This window comes from Protopterus annectens, chromosome 7.part1 (genome assembly GCF_019279795.1).
Source record: "Protopterus annectens isolate FY-2018-M chromosome 7.part1, PAN1.0, whole genome shotgun sequence".
NCBI classification, from domain to species: Eukaryota; Metazoa; Chordata; order Ceratodontiformes; family Protopteridae; genus Protopterus; species Protopterus annectens.
Window position 1 is genome coordinate 538,975,622 of NC_056740.1, and position 19,593 is coordinate 538,995,214.

Sequence of the window (19,593 nt, forward strand, 5' to 3'; positions counted from 1 at the left end):
TCATGCCCAAGGTGGTATCCAGTGTGGCGCTTAATCCGTCCATTCATTTAACAACTTTCTTTCCCAGTCCACAGAACAAGGGGGAGTGGATTCTGCATTCATTGGATGTACACAGACAACTTAGACTCTACTTGGACAGGACTAAATCTCGAAGAAAATCTGAACCAACTGCTGGTAGCATTTGCTGCAGGGGCAGAGGGGAAGGCTATTTCAAAGCAAACCATTTCTAAATGGGCGGCACAGTGGTGCAGCGGTTAACGTTGTCACCTCACAGCAAGAGGTTCTCCGGTTCGATTCTCGGCTGGGGTGCCTTCTGTGTGGAGTTTGCATGTTCTCCCTGTGTTCGCGTGGGTTTCCTCCGGGTACTCCGGTTTCCTCCCACATTCCAAAGACATGCATTTGGAGCATTTCTCCCCGGGCCTCCGCTGAAAACAGGATCTGTGGAACCTAGTCGGACATTCCCGGTCAACAGATGTTAAATAAATAAATAAAAATAAATAAAAAAAAATAAATGGATAAGCCATTGTATTTATTTCTGTTATAAGCACCATGGGAAACGTATCCCCCAGGGGATCGGATCTCATTCCACAAGGGCTGCATCTACTTCAACAGCCTTTCTCAAAGGTGTTCCTACCAGGGATATTCTAGAAGCTGCTACCTGGAGTTCAGGTCATACTTTCACCAAGCATTATCACTTACCAATTTTTTCTAAATCCAGAGCAGGCTTTGCCACTGCTGTTTTGCAGGGCCTTATAGCTGGTCCTAGTGCTGTATAAATCCATCCTCCCCAACCATAGCTTTGGGAATCTACCCAAATGTAATGACTGCAACAGTGAAACACGAAGAACACGGTACAGTTCTGTACACTTAACATAAATGTAGATGCTTGAGTGTATTCACTGTTGTAGTCCTGGTTACCCTCCCACCAGCCCCCTGTTTTCTCTTACTATACCTCTACTTACTTTTACTATGCTTAAAAGCCTTTTTGGTGTATTTGCTTTTGTTCAGAGGGATATTTTTGTGTTTTTAATTGTGTGTGTGTATATGTATATATATATATATATATATATATATATATATATATATATATATATATATATTTTGCTCCCCATTTGGGGGACACCTGACATCTGGGGCAAGAAAAACTGATGTAATGGCGTCGGCTGCATGTTTTATACACCTAACGTCATGGAAGAAGGTACAGCAACCGATGCAGGACCCAAGACTTTGTTAATCAGGCTGACTGAGGGCTACCTGCCAGTAGATTACCCAAATGTAATGACTGCAGCAGTGAATACACTCGAACATCTACATTTATGGTAAGTGTACACAACTGTACTTTGCTAGTCATCTAGGGAATATGGGAATTTTATATGGAGGGGTCAGGAGATAGTATAGAAACATAGGCACATTCAATGTTAGTGGTGTACATCATCACAACCATGCTAAGTCTGTGTAGAGAGATGCCTCATTCTTTGCAGTAAGCATGTTGAGTGAAATGACTAGTGGTGAAGATGAGAAGAATTAGTCTATCCATCATGGCTGTTTGCCAGAGGTAGAAAACTGCAAAGAGTATGAAAATTTGCTTTGGTGGAAGGACCTGATTATGTTCTCAACGAACATCTATTAAACACTATAAGACAGTGAAACAAGGTGCAGAAATGAGCAAGTTAAATTGCATGCAAAGGAGTGAACAAACAGACTGTGTTGGACTGAGTTAGGAAGAGTAATGATCCTGAATCTTCATATAAGGTTAAGGCTCAGACAGTCCTGCAGTTAATGTTTCCAGGAAAACTTGAGGTACTGCTAAAAGCCACAGAAAGTAGAGTGCATGAAATGTGCTCCTTCCAAGAACATGTCAAACCTGAGCTTAATCACAAGGAGAAAAAAATCACAATTATGTCAAAAAGGAGCAAGTGAAAATAGAAAAAAAAGATAAAAGAAATAGAGATGATAAAATAAAGCTAGGCATATACCTTCTTTCTTCACCCTGGTGTGATACTGGAGTTCAGAGATCGACTGAAGTAATGAAATGGAGGATCGAGTAAAGCAGAATGTTGAAAGAGGTAGGGAATCTTGCCGTTCTTGTTTATTTCTGCTAATGTTAACATTTTGAGTTCTGTACTTGTTTAGCTTCAAAGTGTTTTGTGAGTCATGGATATCTGTCTTAGGTTCATAGATGTTTACTACGCTAGCAACCACAGGGGCCTTTTTAAGCCTAGCCATGCATCCCTAATCTCTGACAAGTTCTGGTAACCTTAGTAAGTGTAAGTAGGGGCTTGGGAGGTGAAACATTTGCAAGCAGGAGCCTGGGAGATGAACTGTTTACAGGCTGCCTTTGTCCATTAGAGACATAGGTGCCAAACCAGGGATGAATTTCCTGTCCCCCATCCAATTGTCCAAGTCAAATTTTGGTTTTATATTGTGGACTTTGCAGTGTTTATATTTCCTGCTTAGGTTTACATGACTGTAATTTTGTTAAGCATTTTAACTAATGTTCTCCCCAGTGGTTTAACCAGATGCAGAATTTTAAATTTTATATTCAGGTTAAGGAAACTTAGAATTTTAATGTGGTTTGCATGCATAGGTGGATACTATCATGACCAGATTCGTCTATTAAAGTAACCTTCCATGCTTTTAACTTGGAAGACCAGCCATACTGGATAGATTGTCTTGATTTTATTTGCACCTTTAGTCATTTACCTGGCAGCCAAACAGCACATAATTGGACCTTTCTCCCACAGATAACCCTCAATGTACAACTATCCCAGATCCAATGATGTCTTGTGCTGAGAGTAAAAGCTCCTTCAGTTCTTTTACCATCTGTTGATCCCCTCCACATACCAGGCATTGCACCCTACGGTTTATTGGCAATTACTGAACTCCATATTTTCTTGTCAGTCATTAGTCACACACTCATTGTTCTTCATGCCACAGTAGCTACCTTTGAGGTTGTAGAAATAGCCAAAGAATACCTTGTGGTTGTCCTTGGCCTGGGAGGCCAAATTTACGTCAAATTTGACTTTGGTGGACTTTTTGTCCTCTGAGTTTTTTTTAGTTTGATGATGGTGCTTTTCTCTTGCTGCGTGCTGCAACTCCTAATTTTGCTATGATTTTTTTCTTTCTGCTATGGTAAGTACTGCTGCCTCTGTGCAACTGTTAACATGCTTGTATAGGGTTTCTCTGAAGAGTTCTGCATAGGTAGCAGTGTTTATGAAAATTTTGCCAGGTTATCACTTAATAGCAGGAAGTTAGGCTGAGTAGTTCCTGAATATTATAAGGTTAGCTGGGGAGTCCAAGTTTTATTTTTACTTCAAAGGAGACCATTTTTTGGTCTGACCTTACCAGGGAAGACATTACAGTATGGGCTGTGCAGCACTCTCCCATATTAGTGAGGACCAGATCAGTGTGGCTACATCCATGGTCAGTGTTCTTGTAAAAATGATTAGGGAATATAAATCGGTGAGTGTTGAACAGTCTACTTTACATTTGTCCAGCCATAGGGCAGACATAAGTCAGTCCTGCAAGTCAGTAATTTTTTTCGTCCCGTTTTTTTTTTTTTTCTTTTGTTTTTAACTAACAGATGACATTTGAGTGTTTTCTATAGTGTTGGTGATGAGCAGGTCTTTTGTGGTTAGGATCTTTAAACTGCTTTACTTGTTTTGAAAACCATGATTGAGATTTGTATTTTCACCCATTCTTCATATTTTGTGGAGTTTATTGGTAGGGAGTCTGAGTATGAATGAGGTCTGATTTGTAAGCAAAAACTACATTCAGAGTTATACCTTACTAGTCTGTCTCATTTAGGGAGGATGAATGCAGGTTTTTGTCCGACTTGTGGAGATGATAGACTGGGAAATAATGCATATAGAACAAAGATTTAGTTTTAAATTAAGTATGCGGTGTTTAATTTTTTTCTTCCCTCCCTGTAACTGACTGTCATCTGGTTCCAACTTTTTCCCTTATTCACGGAGTCTTTTGGACCTGCCTTAGCCTCTGCACGCTGAACCCGACTCTGGGCCAGTGAAGAGGTTGGGGTGCTGGTGAATAGTCATAGTACTGCCGGGGAGTGTGCCCTGACTCCCTTCCACCCTGCAACAACTTTACAAGCGCCACAATTGCTGCCTTTGGGAGGTGGGTACACTTCAATTTTCATTCATGTGGAGCCTCCAAGCTAAGATGTATACTGCTTGCAGCATAGAGCTAGCTAGGCTGTTAATGCAGCTATTACAGTGAGTCTAAGCAGCCTTTCTCCAAGATAAGCAAGTCAGCGTCTGGAGCTCACTCCCAACCCCCCCATCCTGTCCTTCCAGCCATTAGTCAGACATCACCCTACAAACAGCAAACTGGAGAAAAAACACCCACTGCTAGTCTGCCAAGGTATGACTTCCACTTTCCAAATTATGGATAATAAAGGCAATAAATATAACTAATTTTTTTTTATTTAATGTAAGTGCTTTTGTTTTACCTCAATGCAAAACTTCCTCCGATACAAAATTACATAACCAAACCAGGTATTTTTATAGTAAACACGTGTCAATTAAAACATCACATGACAAATTGAGAACCTTCCCTTTAAAATGCGCACATTTCCAAACTCAAAAAATACACACTAAATAAACAAAACGGCAAAATTTTACATAAAACTTTGCAAAACATTATTTAAAATTTCACCATTTTATACAGACACACACACTAAATATATATATATATATATATATATATATATATATATATATATATATATATATATATATAATATCTTTGCAGCAACCCCCCCAAAAAAAAATAAACATATTAAAATGCCATATCTAGTAAGTGCTTTTAGTTTATCCATTGCCCCCGTATTGAAACCATCATTAAGTCCTGGCCATGCATTAGCATTTTAAAGTATTTGCCAGGTCATTTCCCGTTTTTCTAACAAAATATTCCATGCTCCCCCTGTGGATTCCTTTCCACTTTATCTAAAATAGTAAACTTAAAATGGTGATCTGGATGCTCCCTAGTATGCCTAAACAGTGCATTAGTCATCATTTTCTATTTTTTAATATCATAAATGTGTTCATATATTCGGTCATGTAAGCAACGTTCAGCTTTACCTACATAAAAATTATTACAAACTTGACATATTACACTATAAACAATTCCCATCATGTCACAATTATATCTGCCTTTCACTAAAATGTTCCTATCATTAATTATCTCACTCCCTACCAGTAGTTTACATCTACCACGTTTATACATAATAGGGTTAGTACATATTGTCCTATCCTTAGCTTCCAGGCAATTTTTCAGATTAAAACCCTTCTAGAAGAACCCTTAGAAGAAAAAGTGAAAATGGTTCTTCATAACAAGTTCACTGTATCTGCTCTTGTGTGTGTGTGCGCGCGCATGGATGGGGGTGTCCTTTGTTGTTCTACAACTATGGTATTGATTCCCTGCTATGATGAGTGCAGCTGTTTCTCTCTAAAGCTTACTTGTAATCTGCCTGTATGCATAAGGATGTCTTTTGCCACACCAGAAGCAGAAATTAGCTTTTTTTTCTGCTGGCTTTCTCCCAACCTCTGGGCTAACACACCCCATGAAGGAAAAAGAAAGAAATTAGCTATGTACCTGGCACAACAGTAGATCTGCATGCTTGTAGTTCATTTAGTCACCTGTGAAAAGAAACATGGACTTACTGGTAAATGTATAAAGTAAGATAGAAAAAAATCATCTTTAACACGTCTGAAATTTCAACTTTTAGTCTGTTTGGCAAGGCAGTTCCCCATGCTTTAGGTTCTTCCCCTTACCCACAGTGCCTTGTTCACCACTATTTTCTCCAGATCTGCAGTAGGCCACCAAACAGAATACAGCAGACACATGCCATTGACCAGCACTAGCCTTTGAGAACACCCTTGGACAACAGCCCACCTGTCTGCCAAGCTGTGGGAAGTTGAACAGGAGTGTTGAGAATGAGCCCATGACGATGTAGATTTGTTGTCGTGATAAATACTTAACTTTATCTGCCATGGTTAGTTTTATTGTCTTCAACCCACAGGACAGAGCTCCCAGCTGAACTTCTTCAGTGGAATCAGTAGGGAGACCCCCAACTGACCAAGCCTTGAAGAAGGACCTGGACATTGAGATCACAACCAGCTTCTGTTTGTGCATAGAAGTAGACTCCCTAGTGTAATTCTGAGACATTTACAAGTACAGGTCTTGGAATTACGAAAATACAAGAGAACAGCTGTCTTAACATCGCTGTTTGCCTTTAAATTTTATTTTCAGGAGGCAAGCCTCTCACACCCCCAAACATGTATACCACTTCAGAGATTGCCATAACTCAGAGAAATGGGAATATTCTGAGAAACTGCAATCTTGTACTTAATGTTTGCAAGTCTGCATTTTTTCTCATTCAGTCTCGCTATTACAGGGCTCACACAGATTAGTCTCGGATCATGAAATGGTTGCCATAGAAAGACTAAACTTAGTTATTTCTTTCAGAAAGCAGCATGTATTTGTGTATGAAAATTTATTTGTTCTATATATATGTGAGTATGTATGTGTGCGTGTTTTTAATATTCAGCTGTGTAGTGCCCAATAAATTCTTCAGGATCTTTGTGTAGTTTTTCAATCTGAATTTCAGGAGGATTAAAAATGATAAATATGGATGTTCAGTAACGATTTTGGGTTTTTTGATCTCTGTTGCAGATTTGTGTTGGTAGTTTTAGGAGCTAAATGGATTTTAACAGAAACATAATATTAAGGGTTCTTGATGCTTTAAAATGGGTTAAGGGTGCCTGTTCTTTGAAGCATTTTGTTTATCTGACCTCTTTCAGTCGTTATACATAGCAATAGTTTTCTTCATTTCAAGCTTTCTCTTCTTTGATTGTGTGCTCTTTAGATGTGGCATGTAAACTTTGTATTTTTTATAGAATATATTGACATATTTTTTATTGGAAGATACTGACATATTTTTTTCAGATTGCTAGTTGAATGACCCCCTTATTTTTGTAATTTTTGTATTTTGTTGCTAAGTTACCAGTATTCCAGCTCATGGCTCTTTGCAGTTCTTAACAGTAAATCTAAGGTAAACTGTGACAATGCACTTACATTTGGTAGTCTACAGAAACACTTTTTTCTTTATTTGAGTGGACACCCATGTCCTTTTAAAAAAATCATCTTATTCTGGCCTTTGTCCGTTACTTGAGGCTGCATGCTGTTTTGAAGCTTTATGCCCAAGATAATATTCCTGCCTGTTGCCATTAAGATAGAAGACAAGTATTGTGATGCATATGTAGCACATAAGTCATAGATTTGCTTCCTTTTAAACCCTGAATTCCTTTACTTTTAGGCCAGTCTCCCTGTCATCCTATGATGGAGTTCTTCCTTCTGGAAGACGACGAAGCTCGCAGTCCAGCTCAGTCTCAGTTTCTGTTCTGGAGTCTTCTACTGCAGCCGAGGACGAAGAAGACCAGAAGTGAGTATTTTACCAGGCAGCTGGGTCGTAAGATGGGGAGGGGTGGATTCATCCTTTCAGCTGTTATTAAACAACTTGTATTGAAGAAGTAAGCAAACTATGTTTGTTGCATCTTTGAAGATTAAAAGTGAGTAATAGTCTTAAGTTTGTTTAAATGCACAGTATTTCTCCTTGCATGTAGTTAAAGCAGAAAACTTGTTCTTTTAAAGTAATAAGGGAAAAGAGTTCTATGTGCTTAACAGGGGTTAGGTGGTAAATTAAGCTTGTAGCATCTTCTTGGGTCAATCTGAAAATGTTTAGTGGCAGCAATTTTTCATTTATTTTCAGCTGTTATCATCTTGCTTATTATTGTAAAAAAAACTCTGTGGATATCTCTGCCATTAGTGCTTTCATAGGTTCATAAGTGTGTACTAGGCTAGTGCTGTTATAATCCTAGCTGTGTAACCTTAATATGACCCACAAATTTGATTTGTATATATATATATATATATATATATATATATATATGTATATTGGGGGGGGGGTTTACTGACTGCCTCTGTCCATCAGAGACATAGGCGCCAGACCAGGGGATGAACTTCTGATTACCCATCCGGTGGTCCAAGTTGCGCTTAAATAGAGATAGGGAGGAACTCTGCTTCACATGGATGGGGAGCCTGTTCCAGAGAATGGGAATTGTCTGCAAAACAAACACATCCACCTCTCCAGTGTGTCCTGTTTGTGTCACAAGCATAATTTAGGTCTTTTAATGTAGTAATTCTGATGCTATTTGTTTTGCGGATATGAAAAATTTTAACAAAAATAGGGTCCAGAGATGCCTTATATGCCAGGCAAAGATCACCTCTCAGAACACTGTATGATACTGAGTAGAGAGACAGGGGTTTCCGGTGATCAAAGTAGAGCATTGTGTTTACTTCGTGTATCCTTTTGGTAAGAAACCCTTGTGGACATTCCACTTGCTGCATCTGTGTGGTCAAGTACTTACCAAAGGGGGAATTATACTGTATGATGGGACTGATGAGGGCTGAGTACAGTTGTATGGTGACCTGTCTAGACCTAGATGCCATTCCCTTGCTTGTAGGCTGAACAACATAGAAGGATTTTCTTACTACTTTAGTCGCATCTTGGTCAAAGGCATAGTTACCCAGGGCAGCAGACTTCCCAAAAAGGTACTGTAATGCATTTATTGGTATTGAGTTTTAAGCCATGGCTTTGGCACCAAGCATTTACATTAGACCATTTTGAAGAGTGTTCTCATCTTGGGATATTCAGTGACTGCTGCAGTTTGTAATCTTCTGCAAACCTGGTTAGCCAGAGGCCTTTGACATCTGAAAAGTGGATGCCAAAGAGGAGTGGGGGACTCCACTGATGACCAGTGTGTTTGTGGAGGTGGTCTCACTGGTTTTAACCTCCTGGGTCCTATCAGTGAGACAGCTAGCTATCCAGCATGTTCTAAAGATGCTTATAGTTAGTTCCATACATTTGTTGGCCATGTCCGAGTGGGATATTGTTCAAATTCTTTAGCCTGATCTAGGTAAGCAGTATGTACCATTTTCTTCTCATCCATTGCCGTGGTGACCTTTTTAAAGAAATTCACCACATTAAGTAAGCATGACATTCCTCTGATAAAGTTAAACTGGGAAGGTTCCAGTATCTGGAAGGCCTCCTATGGCTTTGTTAATAATTTTCATGGTAATTCTTTTTATGGCTTTGCAAATGAGAGTAGTCAGACTAATGGGTCTGAAGTTTCCAGGATCTGTTGAAGGTCCTCCCTTATGAAGGAGGATGAACATTGCAGTCCTCCATTCTCATGGCACAAAGCCTAAAATAATGACTTCAGGGATTGTAAGTTGTAATTTAGACTGGGTGCCAGTGAGTCCGTGTTCTTGTCTTTAGTGAATGCAGCCAGTACATGCTTCCTAGTTATAGTTGGAGAGGATATGTTTGAGGGTATTTTGGGGGGGGGGATCGTTGGGGTGACAGAGGAATAAACTTAAAACTGAATTTGTCCCCTAACTGGTTTACTGTATTGCCAGGCTCAGTGAATGTGGCACTAGTAACCACCAGTTTAGCACATTGCTGTGTGCTGCCTTTGAGGTTTCTGACATAGCTGTAGAAAGCTTTATGGCTGTCTTTCACCTGGGAGACTGTCTTAACCTCAAAGTTGGCTTTGCTTGACCTAATTAGCCCTCTTAATTGCTTATTTAGTGTGATGAAAGTTTGTATCTTTATGGGAATTAACCTTCCTGATTTTTGCCATAATTATTTTTCCTTTTGTCATATATCATGTTTAATTTGGGTTGCCACCAGGGAGATTTGTTTCTGGGGTTAATCCTGGGCTTGCTTCTGGTATTTACAGCAGCTTCTGTGCAGCCATTGACATGGTTATGCACAGTTTCTGAGAGCAATTCTGCATAGGCTGCTGTGTTCTCGGGGTTTGGAGGGGCATTAGGTTTTGGCAAACCATTACTTAAAAAAATGTAATGTGCCTTGGAATAGATCTTAACTGTTACTGGTTTTAATGGGTTTACAGAGTTGATTTTGATTTCGAAGGAGACAGCATTTGTGGTTAGACCTTACCAGGAAGGACGTGACATGAGGGGTACAGTGTTCTACCATATATGTGAGCATGAGGTCTGGTATGTTGGAGCCTCTAGTAGTCATAGTTACTATATTGTCAAGGGTGTTTGTGTTGAAGTCTGTTAATCTCTTTGCCTGTTAGATTTGAGGATTCCCAGTCTATAGAAAGTAATTAAAGTATCCCATGAGTTGGTGTTAGGTTGGATAAGTGTCTCCAGTAGGACCAAGTATGCATTGTGAGCTTCTTGGGACATGGAGGGTGACCTGTAGCTGGCTAGGATATGGTACAGGATTTTGTATGTGGTGATCTGCACGTGGAGGAACTCCATCACATCATCCTGTTTGACCACCCTAGAGGTATGCTTGTTGTTGATGAATATCGAGACACCTCCACCTTTAGCCTTATTTGTGCAGCTACTGGTTAAAAGTGCGGAAGGCACTGAAACCTTGCAATGTCTGGGTACTATCTTGATGCTTTAAACCATGTGTCGGTAACTGCACAGATGTCTGTATTCTCGAGTGTCAGGAGGACTTGGAGAGAGTCTTTTTTTTATTATTTAATTAAGGCTACTGACAATGAGCAGTAACACCTTGAGGTTCAGTTGAGTTGATGTTGCTATGTGGGTAGGTTTGTCAATTTGGCATTGCCTAAAAAAGGCAGTATGGGGGTGGATAATGTTTTAGCCAGTATTTGAAAGCCTAAAGTGGAAAGATGTAGACCATTCCCATGCCAAAGCAATGTTTTTTGCTTATTTATATCATCCTATGTGATGCTAATATGCTGCTAAATGCTAAGTTTGTACCATCCTGAGACGCATAGTCCGAAAGCTTCATAATGTGTCTCTTCATATAGCCCAGGGAGATGCATCTCAGATCATGTTACACATACATAGACTATGATAGAGTCATACTTGGTACCTGTGGTGTAATGACCTGAGTGCGTGCTTGATTTGGCAGATCTTGGATCCAGATAGGCATCTAACAGTTATCTTCTCATTTTTTCAGAGTGGCTAGAGGGGAATCAGTATATCTTACAATGCGTGTCCCCAATGACAAGAGTCCTAGGAAGTGTGTTTGCTTGCCTTGGGGGCTTAGTGTTTGGGGCTTCACTGAAAGTAACTGTATATGTGGTGTTAGGTGTATTTTCTGAGTGCATTTGGGCTTGCTGAGACATAGCTTTGACAATGGGCAGTCTAGGTGATCTTAGTTGTTTAGGAAGACTGCTTTTAAGTTGGTCAAAATTATGTTGGTCTGTATGTTTGTCGTGTGCTATGTGAGGTGGGTGTTGTGTGCGTGCTTTCAACAATCAGATGTGTGCTTATGTGGAAGAGTTTAGTCTACAGTGTCATTGTGTAAGTGCACCTCTTGCATATACTTTCTGCTTCCTTAAGGATTAAGTGGTTGTCAGTAAACATGAGACAACTGTTACATTGTCTCAAGATGTACATGCCCACCAAGCTGGCTGCAGAGAAGTTATGAAATTACATATCCATACTGTCCAGTACTTTGATTGGTGAGCTGCGGAGAGGATGGTGTAATGAGGTTAGAAAGTTATTAAGGGTCCTTTGTTGGTGCAGATTGTTAAACAGTACTAAATTCTACTAACTTTAATGTTTGCACAATAATGAATTCTGCTAAATCTTTAGGTATTGCCACTTGATGCCCAATTAACTGCTGTAAGCTGCACAAGGTATTTGCTCTTTGTTGTTGCTTTACACACATAGCCGGCCTTAGGCATAGGCCAACTAGCCAGCCACCTAGGGCACTGCAGTAGCAGGGGCACTTTTCCAGTAATTTGAATGTAGTTAGACCAGGATGGTGACACAGGGTGGTGTTAGGGGGCACTATAGAGGCCGTTTGCCTAGGGCATCATTTGACCAAAGGTCAGTCCTGTTTACACGGTACAGTTTGTGGTCTGCTCTACGTGGGAAATTTGCTTTCTAGGTGTTTGCTACCACACAGGGCACTGCTAACCCACACAAATGCACAAAATGTATCGCAATGCAGAAAAAAAACAGAAAAGCAAGTAATGATCCCTCCAACCAGTAAAATGAGTACACTACAAGTCCTTTTATGGATTTCCCAACTCAGATAGACCAAGCAAAAGCTTCCTGCCACAAGATGAATAAACCCTGTCCTAATGCAAAAACAGACCAGAAGATATAAGTGCAATTCTCCCACAAACCAGTTGAACAGCTGGCTGGAAATCCCTTGCTGAAGGCAATTTCAAGACGGTCATACAGCAGTAACAGTGAGAGGGAGATCAATTTTTTTCACAAAAAACTTCAGTGAAATGTGCTCTCAAAAGGAGAAAGCAGTAGCTATCACTCAAAATAACGTAAACAATTGTGATTTAGAAATCAAAGGTACTTCACTTTGCCTGGATGGCAGTGGATAGCTTGGCGTGGATAGCTAACTGGCTCACTGATGGAACTCATTCAGTCAAAATAGGGGAAGCTATCTCAAGTAGTAGACCCGTAACAAGCAATGTACCCCAGGGATCGATTTTGGGGCCTCTGCTGTTTGGGATATACTTCTCCAAGCTGCAAGCCAAAACCAGAGATCTATGACTGACCAAGTTTGCAGATGACTGCAAACTGAGCACTGTCATCAACTCCCTTAGTGATGTAGACATACTACAAGAGGGTCTCATCCGTACAAATGACTGGTGCCAGAAACACAGCCTCAAACTAAATGCCAAAAAATGCGTCATCATCCCCTTTGGGGAGAGTGACATCTCCACAAATTATCATGTTACTAACAATGTCCTAAGCATGCAAGCAGTTAAGGGACCTGGGCACCCAAGTTAACAGTAATCGAACTTTTGACCACCATGTTGCCTCCATTGTATGGAGAGCTTTTACATGGCTCACCTCATTAGTAAGGGTGTTTCTTCCAGGAACAAGGAATTCATAACTTCCCTGTAGTCATTCCTTGTCAGGCCCGTCATTGAGTGTAGCGCCCCCTTTTGGCATGTACCTTGCAAAGCGCATGCTGCAGCTGGAAAGACCACAGGGGTTCCTGACTAGGAGAATCCAGGGCATCAAAAATCCATCCTGCACGGATAGGCTAAAGCCCTGTCCCTCTACTCCATCTCTTAAAGACTCCTCTGAGGTGATCTTTGTCTGGCATATAGAGCAAGCTCTAGCCCCACCTTCATGAAATTGCTGCACGTCTGCTAGCCAAACTTCACTCGTGTGACCAACACTTAAAACTTCGGCTTGGTCTGCGAAGTCAGTAGGACTTGCTGCGGGACAGATTTGGCTCCCAGAGACTCCCCCTTTCTGTGGAATAGACTCCCTCTCCACATCAAGCAGAGTACTTCATTATCCCTCTTTAAGAGGAACCTGGATGACTGGATGGGAAATAAAGAAGACACCTACCCCTGGGATTCCAGCTGTGTCCCTGCTGGACAGGGGCATCGGGTGCTGACTTGTGGGAACATGGGCTAATTTATTGGCTGGGCTTATAAGGGCCCCAGGGCCAGTAGCCTAGTAACTTGCTGTGATCCTATGAAAACACTTCTGGAATGCAGGCTAGGACACCAAACTTTGCTGAGGTCTATGAAAATGCGCATGAGACAATATGTAGTAAAGGAGGCCTAATTAAGAGCATTACTGTTTTGCTGGGTGGGCACTCTGAATCCAGGATCCATGAAAAGCAGTGGGTGGGAAGAGTACATGAATTAATTGTACGGCATACAGTAACAATGAGAGAGGGACTTTGGAGATCAGATTACTTTAACGGTTGAAGGCTGGAGAGAGAGCCTTATAGAATCACCACAGCAAAAGAGTGGACATTTTTTTCAAGGAACAAGCAGATTAGCTGGAGAGGCATCCAGTCAAATAAAAGTAATATTTCAGCTCTTTCAGAAACTTTAGCTTAATATGTTAGTGGGGGATGAGGCAGACACAGAATGCAACTTTAAACAGGAAAATAAATCTGAGCAGAGACAATTCGTTCACTATTGAACTACTACAGTTTAAGACATCAGACTATGCAGAAAATTTCTAGTAACACTGTTTTTGAAAAAAATGCAATAAATGACAAAAACTCAAATCTGGTAGTAGTACACAGCCCTACCACAACTGTAAATTAAACTACAAGACTATGGGCCAGCAGAGTTTAACATGCGAATGGAAAGCACTGGGTGGCACAGTGGTGCAGAGGTTAATGTTGTCACCTCACAACAAGAGGTTCTCCAGTTCAATTCTTGGCTAGGGTGCCTTCTGTGTGGAGTCTGCATGTCCTCCCTGCATTCACGTGGGTTTCCTCTGGGTACTCTGATGTTCATCGTGTTTCACTGTTGCAGTCATTACTGTAGGGTTCTTCCTGCCGGCAGGCAGCCCTCGGTCGGCCAGAATCCCAAAGTCTGGGTCCGGCGTCGGCTGTGTACTCACCCTCCCTGACGTCAGAGCGCCAGGGGTACAAAGCTTCCAGCCCACGGCATGTTCTCCAGTCTTTCTTGCCGTGCAGTGGAAGAGGTTCACAAGTACCGGTCGGCTGACTCCTGTTATTTTTGGTGCTTCATACCGAAGACATTCTTCTTTTCAAAGCTAAGTACCCCATTGGGGAAACTTTTTTCTTGCTCCAGACCGATGTCAGAAAAAGTTAATAATTGTATTTCATGTGGGAAGCAAATACCTCATAAGGATTTTCACTCTTACTGTATTCCTTGTCTAGGCCCTGACCACGACGTAGCTAGCTGTCGGTTTTGTGCTAGATTTAATCAGCGTACTATTAAACGGAGATGCGATTTTGCCTTTCATTACTTTGGGAGGCGATTTAATTATAACATGTCGTCGGACACACTTCCGACTACCGGAGTTCATAAATGGCGCAAGGATAAGGATAGGCCTCCGAGGTCCAAATCAGATGACAGTTTACAATCAGAGCCAGCTGCCGGTTTGGCCGTCGTCAGTGAGGCACTTTCGCAGCCCCTGTCATCAGCCATTACAGAACCGCTTGCCGAAACGGACTCCCACGAGGAGCCAGCTAGGCCTTCGGATACTCCAGGTGCAGGACCTTTGGATAATGCTCCCTCGGATGGGTCCGGGGCTGCTGTGCAGGGTACCGGCTTCCAAGGGGGTTTTCAGGCCTACGCAGTTTCAGGTAAAGGCAAAGAAAAAGACTCCTCCTAAAGCAAAGACTCAAGCCCAGGCCTCCCCTGATCCGGGACCTAAATCTCAAAACCAAATGCTTAAAATGGCAGAGGACTTGCTAACTATGATTAGGGGCTCCCATCCCCCTCCAGACAAAAGGCCAAGACAGGAATTGGACTATGAATCCTCTGATCAGGTATCTATCTCTTCAGTGTCTTCCTCTGAACAGGATTATACTTTCCCTCCTTATGAGGATTCTGATGCTGAGGAATCCATTCCTTCAGCTTCTCCTCCTGAGGATTATTCTTTTGGGGAAACTTTACATGACATGAGGGAACATTTTCACTGGGAAGGACACGAGTACTCTGAATCTAAGAGAAGGCTTAGGGATTTCCTTCTTCTTCCCCAACACAGACCCCTGGCTATTCCTCCTATTTTGGATATTGTGGATGATGTCTTTTCTGAGTCTAATTTAACTCTTGACTCCTTTCCTCCGGCCCCTGCTAAGCCTGATAGATATTACAGAGTCCCTGACTCCTACCAGTTTCATTTAAAAATCCTACTGCTGATCCAGAAACCATTTCTCATGGTCTTAAGGCCGCCACTGCTAAGAACCCTATTCCGTCAGATAAGGATTCTAGAGCTTTGGAGAGATGGGGCAAAAAAGTGTACACTTCTGCTACTTTATCTATTAGGGCTTTAAATTGTCAATTTCATATGTTGAAATATCAGCAATACCTTTTGTCTGTTATGAAACAAAAACTGTGTACCATTTCTGCATGTGCAGACAATAAGGAATTACAGGATTTGATGCATGCTACTGAGCAGGTGGAGAAACCTACCTTACACTGTGGTTTTGATGCTTTGGAGGCCTCTTGCAGGGCGGCTGCCACTGGCACGGTCATTAGAAGGCATGCTTGGTTAAAGGAACAAAATTTGCCTGATCAAGTAAAAGCAAAATTACTGGATGCTCCTGTTCAACATAATGTTTTGTTTGGGTCCAAGGCTGAAGAGGTTATAAAGAAAATGGAGGATAAGGCAAAATCCATGCAAACGGTTAAGGATTTCTTACAAGTTCAGCCTCCTAGATTTAGCAGAAATTGGCCAGCTAAAAATTGGTCCTTTCCCAGCTCGGACAGGCCTCAGAGGGGTAGATATAGGCGCCCCAGAGGGAAGGCCCAAGCACAGACCTCATATAGACCTAGACAGTGGAGTGCTTCCACCCCCAGGGGTGGAGAAGATGGGTCTCAACCTTATAGGAAACAGGCTCAATGACTCCCCCTGCAACTTTCTCTTTTTCACCGAAATTGGACTTGCATAACCCAAGACAAGTGGGTTCTGGATGTAGTTTTAAGAGGTTACAAATTCCACTTTCACACCTTACCAAAACCAAACAGATGGCCAGACCTACCAAAACCTCAATGGGCAGAGGCATTAAAACAGGTGAGGTCCCTCATGGCTATGAGGGCCATAGAACTGGTTCCAAATTCAGAGATGGGACAAGGCTTTTGTTCAAGACTCTTTCTAGTTCCCAGAAAGCAAAATACTTGGAGACCCATCCTGGATCTGTCAGTCTTAAATACTTTCCTTGAGATACCAAAGTTCAAGATGCTTACTCTGCAGCAGCTCCTGCCACTGTTGAGCAAAAATGCATGGATGGTGACATGGGACTTAAAGGAGGCTTATCTACACATTGCTATCAGACAGGAGTGCAGAAGATACCTCAGGTTCAAGGCAGGCTCGAAACATTACCAATTCTCTGCGCTGCTCTTTGGCTTGTCTGCTGCGCCCAGGGTCTTTACCAAGTGCCTGGCACCAGTAGTAGCTTACTGCAGACTCAAGGGAATTCAAATTTACCCTTATCTGGATGACTGCCTTATTCAAGCAGACAGCAAGGGCATTTTACTCCAGCACCTGGAATTTGTTCAGAATGTACTCAAGTACCTGGGATTCACTGTGAACGTAAAAAAGTCAAATTTGGCACCCACTCAACAGGTAGCTTTCCTGGGTGCTCTTTTAAACACAACAACCCAGATGGCATTCCTGACGCCAGAAAAACAACTACAGCTGGCTTCAACTTTCAAAAGCCTGGCATTAATGTCTCAGCTAACTGCAAGGAAATTCCTGCAGGCTTTGGGTTTCATGGCTTCCTGCATCCTACTCATACCATATGCAAGACTGCATATGAGGAAGATACAATGGTACCTAAAAAGCGTATGGTCCCAGCATCGTCACAGTCTGGAAACAGAGATTGCTGTCTTGCCTTGCCTGCAAAAGGAATTCCATTGGTGGGCCATGGCATGTCTTCAAAACAAAGGGAAAGCCTTCAGTCTACCTCCAGCCTACCAAGTGATAACCACGGATGCCTCGGATTATGCATGTGGAGCCCACTTGCAGGGGAAAGGCCTGCAAGGTTTTTGGACAGAGGATCAGAAGCATCTACATATCAATTTAAAAGAGATGTTAGCTGTGCAGAATGCCCTCTTGGCTTTCAGGGATCTTTTGCAGCCAGGGCAGCTACTGATATGGACAGACAACACCACAGTTATGTGGTACATAAACAAGCAAGGGGGTTCACACTCCTACCCCCTTTTGCAGACTAGCCATGACTCTATGGAACACAGCACTAGCTTGCAAAGTGGACCTACAAGCTCAATTCTTGCCTGGGAAACAAAACACTCTGGCAGATAGCCTGAGCAGGAACCTGTCAGACCCACACAAGTGGATGCTAGACACCCAAATATTCAAGATGATTACAGAAGCCTGGGGCTGCCCCGACATAGATCTATTTGCATCTCCCCACAACTACCAGCTACAGACCTTTTGCACAAGGACATATCACAAGCTAGCATGGAAAATGGATGCTCTCTCATTCAGTTGGAGGAACCTCTCGGGTATGCCTTTCCACCAGTACCTCTTCTACCAAGGGTGTTATTAAAAATAAAACAGGGCAAACCAAAGCCGATCTTACTAGCCCCAAATTGGCCTCGACAATTTTGGTACTCAACACTGATAAATTTATCCCAGGAACCTCCTTGGAATTCTACCTCAGATTCCAAATCTTTTGTCTGAACATCAGGGCCAGGTCCTGCACTCTCATATCAAAACTCTCAGCCCGGCAGCCTGGCGTATTCAGGGTCTATAATTAATCCTACCCTTTCCAAACAGGTCATGGATGTTATCTTAGAAGCCAGAAGGCCTAGCACTAGGAAATCTTATGAAGGTAAATGGAAGAGATTTTGCACCTGTATGCATGCTCAGGAATCACATCCTCACATTCCAAATATTCCATTGATTTTACATTACCTAACAGATATGTTGCATAAGGGTTTATCTTTTTCCTCCATAAAGATACATGCCTCAGCTATCTCTGCACATTATAATACAGATCCTCCAATTTTTTCATATCCACTTCTGAAACAATATGTCAGAGGAGCAAAGAATTTAAGGCCCCCTAGGACTCCACCCATTCCTGCCTGGGACCTCAATTATGTTCTGGAAAAACTTACTCTGCCTCCTTTTGAGCCTGCTGCCACATCTAATATAAAGTATTTATCATGGAAGACTGTTATCCTACTGGCTTTAACTTCAGCCAGGAGAGTCTCGGAGTTACAAGCGCTCATGGCTGTGGAACCTTACATTATTTTTCATCAAGACAGGGTTTCTTTGAGGACTAACCCTATTTTCATGCTTAAAGTGGTTTCTAAAGTGGCTATAAACCAAACTATTCACCTGCCAACTTTTTTCCCTAATCCACAAAATAAGGGGGAGAGGATCTTGCATTCTTTGGACGTGCACAGGCAGCTTCGTTTTTACCTGGACAGAACCAAGGATGTCAGGAAAACAGAACAACTGTTTGTTTCTTATGCAGCAAATTCCCAAGGCAAAGCTATTTCAAAACAGACCATTTCTAAATGGATTGCTCATGGAATCAGATTTTGTTACTCTCATCATGGAAAGCAAATCCCAGGAAAAATTAGGACACACTCTACCAGAGCTGCTGCTACTTCAGCTGCCTTTCTCAGGGGAGTCCCTACCAAAGATATTTTGGAAGCTGCAACTTGGAGTTCAGTGCATACTTTCTCTAAGCACTATAATCTCCCTCTTTATTCTAAGTCTAGGGCAGGCTGTGCTTCTGCAGTCTTGCAAGGCCTTCTAGCCGCCCCTTCTACTGAATAACCACCACCCTTTATCTCAGCTTTGGGATTCAACCCTACAATAATGACTGCAACAGTGAAACACGATTAACATAGTACAGTTGTGTACACTTACCATAAATGTAGATGTTCGAGTGTCTTCACTGTTGCAGTCTGGGTTACCCACCCTCCTGTCCCCTCTTATACTTTTATTGGTGTGGTTCCCTGCTTCACCCTTCTTCTGAGGTGTATTTGCTACAGGGTATGGAGTTTGTTGTATGTTACATTTTTGTTTTACTTTTAGCCTTTTGTG

General features: G+C 41.9%; 1 protein-coding gene across 5 annotated transcripts in view; it reads left to right on the forward strand.

Annotated features, from left to right (window-relative positions):
- ZNF280D (zinc finger protein 280D) overlaps positions 1–19,593 on the forward strand; it is a 3,097,091-nt gene that overhangs the window by 2,390,166 nt on the left and 687,332 nt on the right. For all 5 annotated transcript variants that reach the window (XM_044078966.1, XM_044078968.1, XM_044078970.1 and 2 more), the window contains one exon: positions 7,337–7,462. In XM_044078966.1, coding sequence (XP_043934901.1) covers positions 7,337–7,462 — 126 coding nt within the window. The remainder of the gene's footprint in view (positions 1–7,336; positions 7,463–19,593) is intronic.